The 19,452-nt window shown below is 46.7% G+C and overlaps 1 protein-coding gene across 1 annotated transcript in view; it reads left to right on the top strand.

The window, feature by feature from the left end:
• Positions 1-5,705: 5,705 nt before the first annotated feature.
• fam222aa (family with sequence similarity 222 member Aa) overlaps positions 5,706-19,452 on the top strand; it is a gene marked incomplete at both ends in the record, with an annotated part of 42,376 nt that continues 28,629 nt past the window's right edge. The window contains 1 exon segment of the mRNA XM_080003851.1: positions 5,706-5,797. Coding sequence (XP_079859977.1) covers positions 5,706-5,797 — 92 coding nt within the window.

Below are 19,452 nucleotides of genomic sequence, written 5' to 3'. Positions count from 1 at the left end.
TTCTCAATCCGCGTTACAGTTCTCAAACTGTTTTGCGTTTCTTCCAACAGAGTGCATTGCATTCCCTGTCGACCCAGCACTGTTACGGAAATACAAACAGCGATTTCTCTGCGTTTCCGAGCCTATTTAAAACAGGCGGCGGGCGCAGACCTCCGGAGTCCATCGTACAGGATATTAATGCGGCATCATAGCACCTTTTTACCAAGACGCTCACCTGGAAAAAAAATAGATTTCTTGGCGTGAATCCGAGAGTTCGCCCCTAGAGAAAATAACACCCCCAAAAAACCTCTTCACACGTCTATGCCGCTAAATTAGAGGTAGGGGTAGGAAATGAACGCGAGATGGAAAACTGGTCGCACGGGCGAGATAATATTAGCGCCGTGTTGACGCCATGTGCGCCGGGCGATTAGAGGCGTCGTTTGAATGGAGGAGATTGCAAACCGTCCCTCTTGCCAACAGTGAAACAAACGGCATCTAAATTGAATAATTCAGTCAGTGGGAGAAAGAAGTGGGATTTGCACACAAAGACTGACTGACAGATAGAGCGAGGGGAGAGGCAGCCAACCTTTAACAGAGCCGGAGAGAGAAGACAGTAAAATGGCAAGTTAGATTAATAGATCGCCAAGGTCTCGCTGGAGGTAGGGTAACAATTCACCCGGGAAAAAAAAGTCAGGTTTTCGGGGTCAGAGTTGAACGAGGAGGGATGATCAGGATGACTGTGTGAATTGAAGGTAGTGCGGTCTAGGTCCTTTCTTTGTAGGAGAAAAAAAAAAACAACAACAACAAAAGAAAACAACCTTTAAGGGCGGTTGGAAAGAGTCAAAAGTAAAGGAAGTTGAAAAGCGTGCTAAAGGAGGACCCCGGCGTGGAACTCACACCCCTGCCTCCGCGCTGCCCTTCCCCGGTCTGCGGGGCAGACAGCAGCCATAACGTGGCAGACAAACACGTCACAACACCTGGATTTCCGTCGTTAAAAAAGCTTCCGTGGTTTTTCTCGTGAAGCAAATTCCGCTGAATAGCGAGAAAAAAAAAAAAAGAAAAAAAAAAGAATCACTGTGAAAGTCAATTATATCCTGGCGAAATGGGAAATGGACTGTTTAATTGTATAGAGCCCCATCCTCTAACGCTGGCTAATTGCACGCTGCTTATTTCAGCTGGCTTCTCCCTCGTGAAGGGATTGTATGTTTCTTATTTGCTCTCCGGCTTTCTGCGTCCCACTATCTTGATTTTACCCTCTAGTCTGACCTCATTCATACTTAGTGCTTTGTGCTGGGGTGCCCTGCTGGGATTGCCAGCCAGCTGCCAACACAGGCATTTAACAGAGCTGCTCATCCAAGACTATGTGTAGCAGTCGATACATTATAAGAAATACAAAAACGAAACGGTATAAAATGCTTAAATATCTATGCAAGGATCGTCTTACCATGGCCATCCTCATCAATCCCATTATCACCACCATCGTCACCATTATCATGATTATTATTATTATTATTATTATTACTATTATTATTTTTTTAATTATCATTATCAACTTCTCTGCGTCTCGCTGAAAGCGTGAAAAAAAACACGAGGCTAAGATTCCCATTCTGCCCACATTAAAATTGTTGCACTTGAATAAGGGACAATTTGTAAAGACTTAGGTAATTGGAACGTGAATCCGCCGAGACGCTTTCAGCACGGTGATTGCCTCTCGGAGACGGAGCAAAGAGCTGGAGTGGAGAGCGGTGAAGAGAGGTTGTCTCTAATGTGATTAGCTGTCGGTTTCAAATGAAACAAGCCAATAATGAAACAAGGGACAACGGATCCCATTGTCCTTAGCATCCCTACAGATATCCTCACTTCTCCGCTTCTTTCTTCACTTTGACAGCTTTTGTTCAGCCTATCATTTCCAGCCCTCGTCCATTTTAGAGACAGGCAAGTGGAAGTGTGCATGTGCACACGCTCGAGGGTATGTGTGTGTGTGTGTGTGTGTGTGTGCGTGTGTGTGTGTGTGTGTGTGTGTGTGTGTCTATGCGTGTTTGGGGCACAGGGTGGGTGAAGGGAGGGAGCACTCAAATCCCAGTGGCTCCGGGGAGCTGTCAAAACTGATAGTGCTCTATCAGTTGCGAGCGGAGGTGCAAAATTGGGCAGAGCTGAGCTTCGCGCAAAGCAGAGGATGATTGTCCTTCTGTCCATTGGAGCCTGACTGACTGAGATGGAGAGACATATAGAGTGTTCAACCAGCTGCCTCGCAACTTGAAATGAACTAGGCCAACCAATCCAGCATTCATCACTAGGAATCTTCATATAAAAGGAATTTCAGAGAAAAGTAATTGCCTATAGGCGCGAGAAAATCATTTTTCTCTGGCGTGATGATGAAGCCACACAACATTGCAGCTTCAGCACTTTGCAGCGATGCCATTTGGAAATTGTTTGTTTCAATTTAAAGAAAAGGCTTTTTGTTTTACATTTTATCAGCTCACGATGGGCAAATTTCCTTTCTGTACCGTGTTTGGAATGTGTAGTTTTCCGCCGTGAACCGGTGTCCACCCAGGTGACTGAGCCCCGGAGCCCTCCAGAACCCCTCCGTCCACGAGGTGATCTTCCAGCCGCGCTCCTCCCGGCACGTCGCGAGAAGGCAGATGAACTTAACTAAAAGCGTCTGTGCGCTCGATGCGGGGCGATGGCACCTGTCACAGACAGGTAGGTGCTTCAGCGGCTCCAGCATTGTGAGGCCAGAGTGGAGATGTAACATATTAAGTCCTCAGACGGCGCGGAGAAAAGGTTGTGTTCTTGGCAGCCCTGCCCGGACCAGCTGCCGGGTGGAGAAGATGGAGAACAATGCGGAGCGAAACGCGGCGCAGATAGCGGCGCGGTCGACCTGTGAGATACTCGCAGACAAGACGCCAATACTTAATCTCCATAATGAGTCAGTGTACTTAGTGTCAAGACCAGTTCTATTCAGTTTCAAACCTCAAATGTTTCCTTAACGACTGATGCATAGAAGACTGATGCATAGAAATAAACAATGTTGTACAATATACAAAAAATTTATTCATTTATTTATGTATGTATGCATTTATTTATTTATTTATTTGGTGTAAAATAGGCAGCCCGACCGTTCACAGTACTTCCCCTGTGACTGTTATCAGTTTTTCATCAAAAGGAAGGGCTGCTGTGACCTTTCACACCCTCAAGGTGAGAGAAGTCACACCCCTCTTTGGTGTGCTACTGTGTGGGAGTCGCATGACGTTAATCGCTTTGAATCGTTAGTTTGGACTTCAAAGTTCATCTCTTGCATCAAAATGTTCCCTGGAAAACTGAGAATAACCGACTCAGAATCGTGTGGCGTTTTAAACATCGCCCGCTCACTGCGAGTGGTTCTCAACGTTGGGTCTGGGGACGGCCAGGGATCCTTTCAGGGGATCCACAGTAAAATGATTAATAGTTCAACTCCGCCATTTTTTCATTTATAAGACGTCAGCACCATTAGAAGATGTACAATAATGACTGTTTTGATCGTGGTTTCACTGTTATATCTCTTAACTATAGTACAGACAGGTATGGAGGTTTGGATTAAATCATATCTAAAATTAAAAATCTTCTCACATTGGGGTCCCAGAGACAAAATCATATCAAATGGGGTCCGTGTGAAATTGAGGGTACTTGATACAAAAAGGGTTGAAAATCACTGCTCTAGACCACTGCTATCATGCCTAAAAGTGTCTTGTGGCAGCTACAGCACACCAGGTTCGGGTTCGACAACGGCGGAGAGAGCTCAACCGAATCTCTTGACTTGTCTGTTTACCTACCTTTGATCGGAGCGCAGTGCGTTTTGAGGCAAGCAGCTGCAGCCTTGTGAACGTTTCAGGCGGCGGTTTTTTTTTTTAAGCTCCGCTTGCCTCTGGTCTCACTCATAGCATTTAGCGCTCTACGCGGCGTGAGAGATCAGAGGAGGCTTGCAGGGCTCCCATCACCTCTCTCTCCACCTCTCAAAGAACTCTGGAAGAGCCACCTCATGTTAGGATCTCCACGGGCTGCACTTTATAATGACAAAACAATTGCGCTCCTCGGGTGTAGCGGATGGGCGATATGGGAGCATATACTGTAAGTGCTTTTCAGTCCGGTGTTTTTGGGCCCTGAAGAATCTGCTCCCTACTCAGCATTTTCATTTTGGCTATTCAATTACCGCATTTGTCTTTTTGTTGTTACAGAATCTCAAACGGATCCTGAACTCATGCCTCCCTTAAAAGTCATTTAATGAAATACAAATGTGGCTCTGCCGGCCACGGATGTAGCGCCGCTCTGACTACATTATCCTCTCTTATCAGCTCTTTATCCAACCATCCTCCTCTGTTTAGTACTTTACGCCCTTGGCCCCACTCCTTCCTCACCTTCCTCACCCGAGGCTCGAGCCCGTCCCCCAAATCTCATCCTCCACCTCCGTGTCCTCTAAGCACTTGACACCTTTTCACATTCATCCCCATCAGTTAGCAGACAGCATGCATTTGGCCCAGAGGGCACAATGCAACGATCCCACAAATCAATGGCAGATAAATCAATGCTATCTCTTTTTTCCATGCCTCCGCTGCCATCGATTTTTTTTCTGTTACTTTGCTGTTTGTAGAGACTTGAACTTTGCTCAATTAAACTCAGTCCACTTTGCCTCTGGAAGAAACTGTAAGCTTTGGCATCAGTTGGCAGACAGCAATAGCTTGAGATGAGACAGATGAGTATTTATTGTAAAAAAAAAAAAAGAAAGAAAGTGCTCCATTAAAATCGGAATGCATTATCGTGGCCGTCTTGGTGTTGCTTTTAATTGAAGCGCACAGTTAATTTGCTAACTTTTATATAAAAAGGAAAACCAAAGCCAATAATCCTCTTAATGAACAGTGCGGAAAGAAAAAGACATATTTAGCATGTGAATGAGTCCCCAGTCTTTGGGACGCATCCATCCACATATGGTGTCTTTAAGAATGCCCTCCATTTTCTTTGGCAGAGAAATATCTACTGTGATTTTACAGCCACTGCTCCGACTCACACTGTAAATGGGAATAGTTCCCAAGGGACGAGCATACTCAGATATATTACTTTTAAAACTACATTTAATAGGGGAAGGAAAAATAACTCACTGTGATTTTTCCTCTGCCTCATGTATAAATAATTCATTGTTTTATGTGCCCCCATGCTGCCATGAGGATTGGAACAGCTGAGTGTTTTCACAATGCATTTGTGTCCAATCTTGCACGCATTGGGCGTACTCTAATCAAACCACAGTAAACATGCCTTGACTGTTTGTTGAGTCATCTGCTTATCAACTAATCAAACCGCTTGTTTGCCGGCCTGCCCGCCTCGTTTGCGGACAACACAGCTTCAGTTGAGTATTTTTCAATTAATAGTTCATCTGTTTGATTGACTATTCAGCCACACTGTGAGGCGATACAATTTCACCTCCGCAGGATAAAATGCAGATCTAGACCCACTACGCAGCCGAGGGAGAGGCCTTAAAACTAAAGCAACTGCATTTTAGGGACTCATTCATCCCGGGTTAATTGTCCTCGAAAAAAAAAGAGCTCAGATACCCGAGGTGAGGTGATGGATTGCGGTGTTTTTTTAGACAACAAAGCTACTGTAGGCAGATATTTCGAGAGCTGTTGCTTTACTCAAAAGACTAGCATGAAAGTGCAAGTCATAGAGATTTTCAAGGCAGAAGCCAGGACAGCGACATGGAGCTGCCAGGGATTGGTGAGCAATCAGATAGGGCAGAATTGATGACCTGGCTCAGGATGGATTTCTTGGAGCGGGCTGCCAGACCGAGGTAATACTTTCAGGCTGTTATCAGCACTGGCATAAGCTGAGTGCTGCATCACCCACTTCCCAGCGTCAGCTTATTATGAGAGTCCAATGATGTGTGATTGCTTGTACCGCCTTTGTGCCGTGCTGGGGTCTGCACGCTCCGGACACAGTTGGCAAGCGAAGAGGGCGAAGGTTGTCCGTCACTAATTCACCATTTCCCTTCTGCTGTAATGGCACATTTAGAAATGTAAGGATGGATGTTTCGTCACGAGTCGTGAAAACTCAAGTTGGAAGATCCAGCGTACTTTTCAGTGCTGTGAGGTGAGATAGGCGGTCACAATAAAGTGTTGAAAATAACATTAAGAAACATTTATTTTTTACATTTAATTAAACGTTTACAATATATATTTTTGAAACGTTTAAAGTAGAAATGGCTATAAACTGTAAATAGGGAACCGAAAAACAAACCACTAACAGTTTGAAGCTGATTGCAATTAAAACGTAATAGCCGTTGGAATAGACACGTTTTAGCAACAGAGCGACGTTGGTGCCAATCACTAGTTGAGCTAATTATCCAGATACAACATGGCATGCTCGATTTATTTCGCATCCTTACTGTGTTTAATCTTTGTGTTCGTCCTTGTAGAGAAAAGCCTGGTCCAACTAATCGGCATTACGCCGAGCTAATTCGGACAAGACGTTTACTTTTTTTCCACCGCTAATAAACAACGTGGTTTCAGACGCTTGGACGCCGAGCGTCTCTATGGTAACAGCACTCAATTAGCGCTGATTGGCCAGCCCGTGGGAATGTTTGCGTCTCCCGGCGCTCCGATTGGCTAGTGGGCGGGCCATGCGTGGCCGTCGGGCGAGCTGTGATTGGCCGGCGGGCAGGTAGGCGGGGCTTTCGAGCCCGACGCTCTGCAGCGTTCGTCAGTCCGGGCAGAGCGACGCAGGGGCTGGACCGCATCCCGGAGCCCGGAGCCGCCTCGCTGCCTCGTTTCTATCTGGACTTTAACGGTTTCGCCACTATTCCAGTTAACACGCGCAGCATCACCCCGGAAAGCCGCGGTGCGAGGCCCCCCGGTTTGGATTTCTTCAATCGGAGTCTGGAGGCGAGACGCGCGGAAAAGCCCAGCGGAGAAAGTGACGGACGGACCCGATCGGTGGGATTTAACGCTGCATCGCTCACAAATTGGAGGATTTTCTTGAAAGGCGCTTTTTTTTTTTTTTTTTTGGACAGATTTGAGTTATTCGGTGCTGCCGCATGATCACTCAAATAATATTCTGAAATAGCGGAATTGGAATTGACGGAATAAAGGTCCGATGAACACTTTCAACCCGTGCGTAATAGCGCTGATTTGGGGATACCGCCTCGCCGTTCATCCGTTCGGTCGCCGGGTTGTCGGTTGAAACGTTACAGTCGCGTTATCTTGGGGGATTTTTTTCCTCCGATTTTTCCCACGTTAAAAGCAACACGAGCGGCGCCTCGCACTTTGTTTCGGGGGGGGGGGGGGTTACAGCGTCGGAGACCCGAAGGCGTTCTGTGCGCAATTCATCCGTGAACGCTCCGCAGACCTGCGCTCAATCCGCCCGTAACACCGGCAACCTGATCCAGAACGCTTATTAACTTTATGCGCCGGGGGCTGAAGGGGTGGAATTCATTCGCTGGAAATATTCCCTCAATATTTGCATTTCCTCGGGAGCGAGAAGAACAAAGTGAGCCGACAGCCATCGGCGCGGTTTATGGATTTTGGAGAGCGACATGAAACCCTTTTAACCCGGATCCCAGAAGTATGAGGCAGATTGACCAGTGAGCGCTACATGCTGCATGGAGTTCTAGTCTGCACTGCGAAGCAATTTATGGTAAATAAAACACACCCTTTTTTTTTTTTTTACTCTAAACAAGTCGCTCCGTGCTGCTCCTCTGTGCGGAGTCCGAATGCGCTCCCTTCTGTGCGGGGAACTAGATAATAAGTGAAGGATTGGAAATGTTCTTATTGCCGTTGTCAAAACGTTGCCTTTGTTTCCACGGCCTATAGTATAATAAAGGAAGTGTTGTGAAACGGACGTGTCGGAGTCAGGGAGCTGCACTCGCCGATGGCTCCAGGAGCCGCTTTGAAGTGGAATATTGCTCTTTTCAAGTACGGGGAGCAATTAAGTCTATTGTGGGGCGAGGGGGCTGCAGCACCGCAGGCACCAGGCGCACACGCACCGTGCGCTAAAGAGTTGAGGTGCGGAATTCACATCTGCACGCCCCCGTGCGTCACATTATGTTGCGTTTGCAGCGGGGTAAATCGTTTCTGGTGCAATTAGTGACTGTGGCCCCAAGTGTTGTGGGGATACAGTCCCCCTTGAACTTCATTTATAATCGTCTATAATCGGGTATACATTTTTTGGGGGGTATATGTACCGTATGTGTATATACGCTCAGAGTGAGAGTAGTGAAGTCTGAGGGTATAAATACAGAGTATATATACTCAGTGTGTGTACACTTTCAGCAATTTCAAATACCAGTTGGTACACTCTGAGTGTATATACGCTATACACAAACCCACTTTGTCTTTTGCAATTAGCACCCTGCAATGTTTTACAAAAGGTTTCTCCTCTCTCTAGTAAGTTATTCGTGCACAGCAGCCACCTCGCTGCATGTGAGACGGGCCTCTCCAGCAGGGCCGGGCCGCCCCACAGCCAGGGCACCTGCTATTGAGCCTCCCTGGCTGTATTGAATAAAACATCCAGTGATGTATGAGGCAGGGGCTGCACCCGAGGGGGCAGAACTGCCTCATTTACTTCCTCCACTCTGCGCCTCTGACCTGCTGAGCAAATTGTGCTCATATTAGCTCTGTGGCTGCTCCTCACCTAAACAAATAGTCTCCCCAGCATAATGCTTTCCTTAACTCAACATGATGGTTGGACAAGGATAGAGAAAATGAGATGGCAGACAGGCGTTAATATGTAGGTCACTGAATTTCCTTTTAGATCTGCAAGTTGTTGTTTTCTGTCTTTTTTTCTGTTTTATATTGTGGATATGCATATATGTATATATTGTGTTTTTTTTGTTGAGCCTAAGTATTGGAGCTGTGTGTTATGCAATGCAATGGCAATATTTTTTTTTTGTGTTTTTGGCAAAATATATTCATGCTAAATAGTAAAATAACATTTTAACTTGATGTCAAAACAATTTTTCTCTTCTTACAACCTGTATTTAGGTTGAATGACACATTCAATTTTAAGAAGATATGAACAAAATAAATACACTAAGCAAGCCTTGACATTTTACCAATTTGCAACTCTAAAATTGTATATCATTCTGATTGATTGATAGTGTGAGGGTGAGTGCACTGTTCTCTTGCTTATTAAAGTGCCTGCCTGGTGTGAATAAGTGAGCCTTGCTCATGAATATCGTTATAATAGCTGAAGTTTAATTTCCTGCACTATGTATTAATCTTTTTTAATCCCTTCATGGTTTGATTGTCTCAACACATACCCAAAGGCACAAAAACTCATTTTGATATTTAAGATCAGTTAAAGTGTGTGTGCGTCAATGTGTATGTGTGTGTGTGCGTGTGTGCATGTGTGCATGTGTGCATGTGTGTGCGTGTGTGCATGTGTGTGTGCATGTGTCCACGTTACTAGAAGCCAACCCAACTCTGAACAGGTTGCAGGCTAAACTCGGCTGTCTGGACTTCGGCACGAAAGAACGTGTCCCTTCCTCCTCCATTAATGTGATTTCCCTTTTAGCAGTCATGCTGTCAAATGTTTTTTTTCTAGATTAAAGACTAAATATTTAATCTAAAATGAATATCAAACTCAAACCCGGTGTCACTATCTAGATGTGCTGTTGGTGTTTTTGTTGTCGCACACTAAGGAAAATGGTGCCATAAGCATTTATTATGAATAGTACTGCATATGATAGCCATTACATTATGCTCATGTACATATTGTGCGTCAAAAGTGTTTGCAGTCTTATCCTGAGCCCTCATCCTCCAGTGTTAGTTTGTATATCAGTGTGTAAATCTACATGAGCGGGAAACAACCAACTTAGCATTGCTGTTGCCTCACTTTATCGTCATTGTGCGCAATGCATTAGGGTTAATATAGCGTTGACATTTATTATAGCATAGTGTTCCTTCTCCTTAAATGATAGGAAAGTGGATATGATTCAATGCAGCCTTGCAGTGTTATTGCTGTGTGCTCAACCGAGCTAATCCCCCTCCATTTGGGCAGGTTTTCACCAGAGGAACCTGAAGTCCCCTGGTCCTCCTCCCCTTCACCCCCCGTCCTCCTCAGTCACGTTGATCAAGCCCAGGGGTTAAAGTAAAACCATTATTGTTCAATAGTTAAGTTGTTAAAAAGTAATAAAAACTGCATTACGCTTGGGAATTGTAGCCAAAAGAAAGTAGGTTTAGGTTTAAATAGTTGTCTCTTGTGTTTGTGGTGAAGGAAATCGCCGGTGTTGGGGTGACACGCAGTTTACCGTTGTGTCTACGATGTCCACAGCCAAGTCGGAAGCGTCGCAGAAAAGGCATGTGCCTGACAAAAGTGTTTGTGGGGGAGAAAAAGGGAGAATAAAGCAGTTCTGACAAGCTCTCCAACAGCAAATTTGCTCTCCTTAAAAACAATGCCGCTCTTGCCTTCCTCATGGTCACATTGATTTGTTCTGGGTGACAGTGCAGGCTGCTGTGAAATCACCCCAGCGCCATTGATCTCAAGGAGAGGAGGTGGAGGGGAGGGAGCCTGGCGACGGCGAGCGACATGGGAAAAATCTGACGCTGCCCTCTGCAACCTTAACCAGCAATGAAATTAATGCCTCGGATGCTATTAAGCCGGCTCCCTCCATAGTTCATAAGACACCCTGTGATATTTCCCCGGCGCTTTGATTGGTTTTGGAGGCTTGTAAATGCTGTTTGATTTGCTATTGTGCTTCGCCATGTTTCACATTATCCGCTGCACTCTTTATTGCCACTGTTTTCCATGCCAGAAGCAAGGCTGTTTTTTTTTTTTTTTTTCTTTTTTTTTTTTTTTTTCTTTTTTTTTTATCTCCCAGGGCCCTGATTAATCTCTCCCTCTATACTGGTGTACTTTAATCTTGAATGGTAGATATCTGATTCTCCTCGGCTATTGAGGAAGATCAAACTTTAATGGAACAAGGAACCGCACATCATCCTAATCTCCATCTCCCTGCATTTTGGTTGACTGCTCTCCCCCGGGCTTTGTAGCTCTCTGCAATAGCAGGAAATACATCAGACAGATAAGATGTTTTCTCTCCATGGTTTGGTAATTTATTCCCTGTTGACAATAGCCACCACTTTACATCTCCGCCGTTTGATTACCTGGCTGGAGCGGCGGCGCCGAAAACAGGGAAATTGATTGACGCTTACAAATGGCTATCCTGTATGACCCAGCGTATTTAACTTTTGCAGAAGCTTTAATTGGCTTTTCTTTACAATTATGTCCTTCCATTAGGAAAGTGCGAGTCCACTCTCGGTTTATCGACATGTTTGCACAAGCGACTGGGGCCATGTGTGACCCATGTTGTCCGTCTATAATAGCCGGAGGAAAGATAAGTCAGCTGTATGGATATATCAAGGTTCAATTTGTTTGATTACGCCGCGGTCAATTCAGGAATGCGAAATTGACCACGTTTTTCCTTCATTCAATTCTCGCGGCATACATTGTGCTGACCAGCATCTGGATGGCGACAATAGCCGGATGCATATTGTTGCGGAGGGGATAACACTTATGAGGTGACACACCACCCACAGGCGGCAGCGGCTCTGACAAAAAGAGGCTGTTACCTCAATTCTAAGGCTGTTGCTGTTAGGTAATGAAATTTCCACTCACTGGAGAAAACAATGTTGTCTCGTCTGGGCTGTAATTGCAGAAGCCACCTTACCATTTTCCCCGAGTTTCGGTGTGAATGCAACGCGATTTAATAAAACTGGAGATTTCTATCATTTATTGCCAGGCTTGGCGGCGGCGGCGGCGGCGAGAGGAAGCTGAGGTTTGCACAGATAAAACTCATTCAATTTATGTGTCGAATTTTAACCAAACCCCGAGAACCATTTGCAAAGGAGCCGACATACGACCCATAGGGAAACATTTATGCGTTTGTATAAGGTGATTGCGGGCGGACCATATTGCTAATATAAAGCAACCGCTCCGTTAATCTGGGCAGAGGAGGAGCCCCGGAATTTCCGTCGTTTTCTCCTTCTTTTTTCTGTTATTACTCGCGTCGAAAAATGGGTTGGAAATCCGTTTGATATTAGGCCTCCAGGCCGGGGGGGCTTCCGTGTGCCTGCTTCCACTCACATACAGAAACGTAGAAACATTGACAAGAGGACACGTATGGGCACACGCACGCACGCACACACACACACACACACACACACGGATACACACCGCGCCCCCATACACACACACACACACACACACACGCACACCAAGCCCTGTTTTATTACCTCCCGCCTGCTGCTGGAATTGCTTTCCTCCCTCGAGTGAGCCAGGCAAAGCCGGCTTTATTGTGTTAACCTATTTGTGTGTCAAGAGCGATTGCAGCGTTCTTTATCTCTGTTTGTATTCGGACGGGGAGACGGCGGGGGGGCAGGGGGGTGGGGGGGGGTGGGGGTGGGAGCCGGGCGAGCCACCAGAGTTAGACTGATGGCCGGTCACCTCGCTCCACTCTAGAGGATAATGACTGGTTGCTTAGCAATATCCCAGCCCCCCCCTCAAACCTTCCCCATACTTGTATCTAGAGTAATCACTTATTTTCCGCTAAAAGATGTCATGTATAATTATTAGCCCACTGCCAGCTTTTGAAATTTGCCTAATGGGTCTTTTCATTTATTTAGCAGAGTGGGTTGAGGGCGGTGGTGGATATGGGACTGGAGAATTTGGTGTGGCGTGGCTCCTAAATCAGTGGTTATCCTAGATGGCAGAGCTCTGGGAATGGTGTGTGTGTGTGTGTGTGTGTGTGTGTGTGTGTGTGTGTGTGTGTGTGTGTGTGTGTGTGTGTGTGTGTGTGTGTGTGTGTGTGTGTGTGTGTGTGTGTGTGTGTGTGTGTGTGTGTGTGTGTGTGTGTGTGTGTGTTTTTGTATTATTTATCTACATATATAAATTTCCCCTACCGCACACAGAGCCAAACCGACTCCTGTCGGCTTGTCCTGGTTTGTGATCAGCAGTTGGTGGCATTTGACCGGGATTACCGTTGGACAGTCGCCATGTTCTCTGCTCGATAGCGGTTAGCCTCTGACCTTTGACCTAACACCAGTGTCAAGGTTATATTCAAATCTACGTACACACATGATTTGATGAGTGACCAGGGGGCAATGGGCGCTCCTTTTTGTGAGCTCTTAGTTTTATTAACATTTTTATTGAGTTGAGCAAATTGCTGACCTTTTGTGGCATAATGAATTGCCTTGTCTGCTTAGGGGAAATGGGAGTTTTGGCAGAAATGACTGGCGCCACTCCAAGCTGTTTAACTGAAGATTTGTAGTGTGTTTATTCAGCTGCTGACATCACATGCAACATATCACATCGCGGCAATACTGCCAATATTACGTTTTTCGGGTTTGGAAGTAGCGCCATCCTCCGCGGGGCCGCTTCTGGTTGCTCTGCCCTCAAGCAGGTCACTGGAACGTTAGGTAACAGTGTTTTGAAAATGCGGGACGAAGGTATTATATCTGGACATGAACCCAATTTAAACTGCCTTTTATCATCGGGAGCTATTGATGTTAAGCCCAAAGTCCGGCGTCATTTCCATGCCTCGCCAATTATCCCGCCCGCTTTTGAAAATACCCCTCTCCCTCGATGAAGAGGTGAAAAATTAATTTGAAAGTTCCCTCTGAAGTTTAAATTAAACATTTACATGTTTACGATGATGAAAGTCGTGGCTGCTCAAGCAAGCTTAATACTCTGGGATCAAATTAATGTTTTGACTTACGCTGGTGTCGTCAGCTGGTGTCACATTAGGCAGCTCACGTTTTGGATACACGACGGTGGAAAATCTTTTATATTTTCAAAATGGAACTTTTTTTTTTTTTCTTCCTCAAACAGTGTTAGTCACGCCTGATAGACATTTTACCATCAGTGTTATTTCAATATTTGCCTTTTTCTCTACTCAGACAAAAGCCACCGAAATCGAAAAAGTCTGACAGCCCTCCTGCGCCCGGGGAACGCAAGACAGACAAACGAAATGCGGCGTCCTCGTCCTCCGCCCCCATCGCCGTGCCATGCTTCTGTGGCTGCGCGGAAAGGAACAGCTGCCCAGCTGTCACCGCAGCCAGTCAGCCGCTCTGCGAGGCAACATCTGTAGAGACTGAACGCATCGGGGCGGCCCGCTGTTCCCCCGCTCGTCCCCAAAGACCCGGGAAAGTGTGTCAGGCCTTTTCACTGCACATTACCGCTGACCACGTCAACCGTGTCGCCCGGGCCGCGTTTTAACGTTATCTGCCAATTTAGGTACTAAATGATTCAGGTTTTTTGTTTTTTTGTCTTTTGTCTTGTCAGGAAGCGTACAGTGATCCACTTCTCTGTGAAAGAGTGAAGGGCTTCGTGGCGGTGCTTCAAAGTATTGTTCGCACATCGTACAATATAACCGTGATGTGGATATACAGACTGTGTCGATGCACATTAAGAGAGGCGTCGCTATTGTGTGTGCACACTGTGAGAGTGTGTGTGTGGGTGTGGTGTGTGTGTGTGTGTGTGTGTGTGTGTGTGTGTGTGTGTGTGTGTGTGTGTGTGTGTGTGCGTGTGCGTGTGCGTGTGCGTGCGCGTGTGCGTGTGCGCGTGTGCATGTTTGTAAACAGAATCCCAGTGAGCAAGGTGTAATGGCCTGGAACAGACAAGAGTCCACTGGGAGAGTCTCTCCTTCATGTACCCCCCTCCGCACACCCACCCCCCATTCCCTCTCATCTTCCTGGCAGCGGATGGATGGGGAAGCATGTGGAGTGGAGTAGAGTGGATGGGGGGGGGTAGAGCTGCACCCCCCCACCCCCTCACCACCCCCGCTCCGTCAGCCCCAAACTAGGATCAGGGAGATGGCATGGGACTTCCTCCTGGGATGAACAGAGGGAAGAAAGAAGAAAGCAGCTGTTCACTGTTTTTCATGCTCTTCTATCACCGTCTCACATGTTGTTGTGGGTTTTTTTTTTCCTCACATCCTCATTAACTTCTATTGTTGGTGGTGGTGGGGGGATGACGGGCCGGACATCTAGGTTGGCGTAGACGTTATCGGCTGCAGAAGTGTCAGTTCTTCCCGCGGCTGTTCCAGGACGCGGTATGGAAGAGTCGGGACGTTTAGAAAAAGGACTTGATTTCTTCATCAGTCTTGTTGATGAGGGAGGGCCTCCCCGGGCACGCCGCGCCTCTCCCCACAGACAGCCGCCGACTCAAACAGACTCGGGGTGAGGTTTGACGGATTCTGTTTACCGGCGCCGCGAGAATGCCCGTGCCTCTCAAATTAAGTGTCACTTAAGGCTTGTCTTTGAGCCTGAATTTTTTTTTTTTACTTTGCTTCGCGTCCCCCGTGACAGCGCTGCGCTTGGCGAACGTGGAAAAGATTGAGAGCGAGTCATTCGGTGATTGCACATTCTGTCGAAAATTTGCGGGGCGGGAGCCGGTGTCTCGAGGCAAAAAAACAAATTCCATATGGTCGCGGCAGAGGCGTTCTTACCATAGCTTACATTCAAAGAGCCCCCTGCTTGTGACTTATTGTTTTATCATTCAAATGCCCTCCATTGACGCTCTCCGCTGTGATTGGCAGCTGGGCTCGAAGGCTCCAGCTATCTCAATTGAGCTGCGACAGCCAGTCGGTAAGTGTGACAATGGTCTCTCCTCTCGCCTTGTTTTCACACTTTCTCTGCTGTCACAGAAAACCTCGGCGGTTTCTCCTCTGCCAAGACGATGTCCCTATTAATCTTTAAATCAGGGCCAGAACCCGGCGGTTTTGTTTGCAGGGAACCGAGAGGACCTGACCACACTGAAAAGAAGGAGGAGGGGGCTCTTTATGCACAGAGCCCCCCCACCCCACCTAACAATATTAGAAATAAGAGGTCCACTAGTCACTGTGGACACGGATGGTAGCGATGTCTAGACTCCTGCTCTCCAGCTGCACCTTTATCCGCATTGTGGCAGCCTAAATAAAAAAGCTTTTGTGTCTAGGGCCATTTTCTATGTATATGGACCCATTGATCTCTTTTAGTGTGGTTGGGATGGAATTTATTTGTCTTTGTCTCCCCCCCTGCCCCCACCCGTCTTTGCGCTTACGCAGCATTACGGTGTAATATTCTGAAATGGCAGATCGCTGAGCCATTTCATGATGTTGCGTTGTTGTGCCAGCCTCAGGACAGAAGACAAACAACTTAACCCCGTTGTTGCTCAGGGCAGCTGATTATTGGTTTTAAAAAAAAACATTGTTCTGTTGTTAATGGAAGAACCGTGTTCGCTCTCAGGGGTGTTTCTGAGTAAACTGACGACCCTTGCACATATGCTATTGTTTGCCGTAACTTGTTTCTCCAAAAGCGATGTGCTCTCGAACTGCTTTCGCGAATTGTTCTATATTTAAATGTGATTTGCGGAGAAGAAAGTATTTTCAAGAACAGTATTCGGTCATGCCAAAGCAATTCCGCATTTCCGACTTTAATCGTTATTCAAAAGCAACAACAGCAAAAAAAACTTCTGAAGCGACCTGGGCAAATAGGCAACATGTGGTGGAAATGCGCGTCAACATTTTTGTGCAGTGTTTTCTTCTTTTTTTGTCAGGGGGTATCAATGTCATACAACCATTTTCCAATAAAAAAAAGTAGTCAGGGCGTGGCGTCGTCCCCTCTAAACCAGTTGAGCTGACGCACCAGGGAAATCCAATGAGGCAGAGGCGGCCGCAGACTGCCGGGCTGCTGACACCCGGGGCAGAGCCTCATGATGGCCTGACCGCTGCTCAATGGGACTGGATTGACTTTTTCCCTCCGGTCAGCTACCATTGCTTTGTGTGTGTATGTGTGTGTGTGTGTGTGTGTGTCTGTGTTCAGCCGTGCATGTGCTTGCATGCATGAGCGTGTGGCTATTCATAGCTATTCATCCTCTATGGCCTGCAGTTGCCCCTCCTCTCCAAAAAATGCTGGAAATCAATCCATTAATAATGAGACTCGCGGAGGGTTGAGAAACAATACAAGCCATCTATTTATATAGGCTTTAGTCTGGCGCGTTCCTGTTATTGCAGTTTCACGTTATGCTGCCAAGAGAATATTGAGACTTTGAATAATACATGAAAAGGGGAAACATGTTTTTTTTTTTTTTTTTTTTTTTGTTGTTTTTTTATCACATAGTTTAATGTCTGGAAAGAAAATTAGCCTTGTGTGATATTTTGTATACTATTGTAGTTTGTGTATCTCTCTCTCTCTCTCAAGAAAAATGGTTTTCTTTCACTCCTGTTTATACAACCGTAGCGCAGTGTTTGTGTGTTTGTCACATCTCATTTGATATCCACCTTAACGTATGAAAGTCTTCTCCTCGCAGTCTCGTCCACTTACATATATATATTTCTTTCATTTTTGTGAGCAGTTGCACAGGCTCCACACAAACGCAACCGAGTCACGTCACTTTCAGGGGGGCCACGAGTCTCCACAAAGATTTGCTCGATTCCCTTCCATTTCAAACGACGTGCATAGCTCAGCTGTGTGGAAGGCACGGCCCTCCTCCGTGACCCTTCCTCACGGAGACGCCACTCTTGACCCGCCGCTCCATTGTTTCCATGCGGGGATGGATGAGGAGCCACCACTGCCGGCGCGATCCTTCAGTCAATAGCCGCTCCATCTGTCGGCTACATGACTCTGGGTTACAAGCGGGGATTTAGCTCAGTCTGCGCGGGGGTGGGGTTGGTGGGTCGGGGTCGGGGGGCGGGGGTGTTGGCATGCTGCTTCCTGAATAGGGTTTTAAAAACCACAGTATTAGGGTGATGCTATGGCCCTCGCTCCCCTCCCCTCTGCCCTGTCACAGGCCCAGTGCAGTCAGCTGGGAGTGTGGAGGATGAGAGGTCCTCATTGTGCCTGTTCACAGGCCCCGAGGCGACAGGGTCACCTTGTGCCTAAACAAATGCTGCCCTCAGTGGGATTGTTGGCACTGTGTGTGTGCGTGTGTGTGTGCGTGTGTGTGTGCGTGTGTGTGTGTGCGTGGGGCGGGGGTGTGGGGTTCTGAGTGTAAGAATTTACCATCAGGAAGGGGGGCAAAGGCCTTGGCTGTGAGGACATTTATCTAACATCTCTGCCTTTCACATCAAATCCCATTCAGTGCAAGCCGTCTGGATCTGGCTTTCAAAGAGGACGGGAGCTGGGGAAACGCACCATAGTCTGCTTCATAGTTCAAACTGGGGAAATAAGAGAAGATTTTTATATTTCCGTTTTCACCCTCTGAAAAACGGAAACTTAATATCTTCACCCATCAGCCACAACATTAAAACCACTGAGAGGTGAATTAAATAACATTGCTCATATCGTTCCACTGGCACCTGTCAAGGGGTGGGATATATTAGGAAGCAAGTGGACCGTCAGTTCTTGAAGTTGACATGTTGGAAGCAGGAAAAATGGTCAAGCGTAAGGATCTGAGCGACTTTGACAAGGGCCAAATCATGATGGCTAGACGACTGGGTCAGAGCGTCTCCAAAACGGCAGGTCTTGTGGAGTTTTCCTGGTATGCAGTGGTTAGTACCTACCAAAAGTGGTCCAAGGAAGGAACAGGCGACAGGGTCATGGCGCCCAAGGCTGATTGATGCGTTTGGGGAGTGAAGTCTAGCCCATCTGGTCCGATCTCACAGAAGAGCTACTGTAGCACAAATTACTGAAAAAGTTAATGCTGCTATGATAGAAAGGTGTCAGAACACACAGTGCATCACAGCTTGCTGCGTATAGGGCTGTGTAGCCGCTGACGGGTCAGAGTGTACACACTGACCCCTGTCCACCGCTGAAAGCACCTACAATGGGCACGTGAGCGTCAGAACTGGACCATGGAGCAATGGAAGAAGGTGGCCTGGTCTGGTCTGATCTCACATTTTCTTCTACATCATGTGGATAGACGGGGGTAGGGTCCGATTCGATCAGGCATCTGTGGGATGTGCTGGAACAACAAGCCCGATCCATGGGGGCCCCACCTCTCAACTTCCAGGACTTAAAGGATCTGCTGCTAACGTCTTGGTGCCAGATACCACAGGACACCTTCAGAGGTCTTGTGGAGGCCATGCCTCGATGGGTCAGAGCTGTTTTGGCGGCACGAGCGGGAGCTACACAATATATGTGGTTATTAGTGGTGTTTTCAATGTTGTGGTTGATCAGTGTATATGTATTTTGCTCCCATATTTTGTTTTTCAATTAATCTATTGACATGCATTTTCAAGTTCCAGTGCTTTAACTTTGGGTGTTGAGGCTGGTTTTGTTCTTCGGTTGGTTGGGTTCATGAAGGGATGTAGGCTAATCAGATTGGTCAATTTGACTGTTCTGACAACTAGTTCACCTAATGTACAGTAGTCAAGGTTGAAATGAAGGTCGTGGACGGGTTGTTTGTGCCGAGGTCAGTACAAGGGTTATTTGATGTCCTAAAGTGAAAATCAATGCACGCCTGCATAGCCATTCAGTTTTGTCGTCTGAAATAATTTACCCATAAACAATAGAATGTCCTTTTCTTAATTCG

This window comes from Zeus faber (genome assembly GCF_960531495.2).
Source record: "Zeus faber genome assembly, chromosome: 7".
In the NCBI taxonomy this organism is placed as follows: Eukaryota; Metazoa; Chordata; class Actinopteri; order Zeiformes; family Zeidae; genus Zeus; species Zeus faber.
The sequence above is the reverse complement of the archived record's forward strand: the minus strand, read 5'-3'. Positions and strand labels throughout refer to the sequence as shown.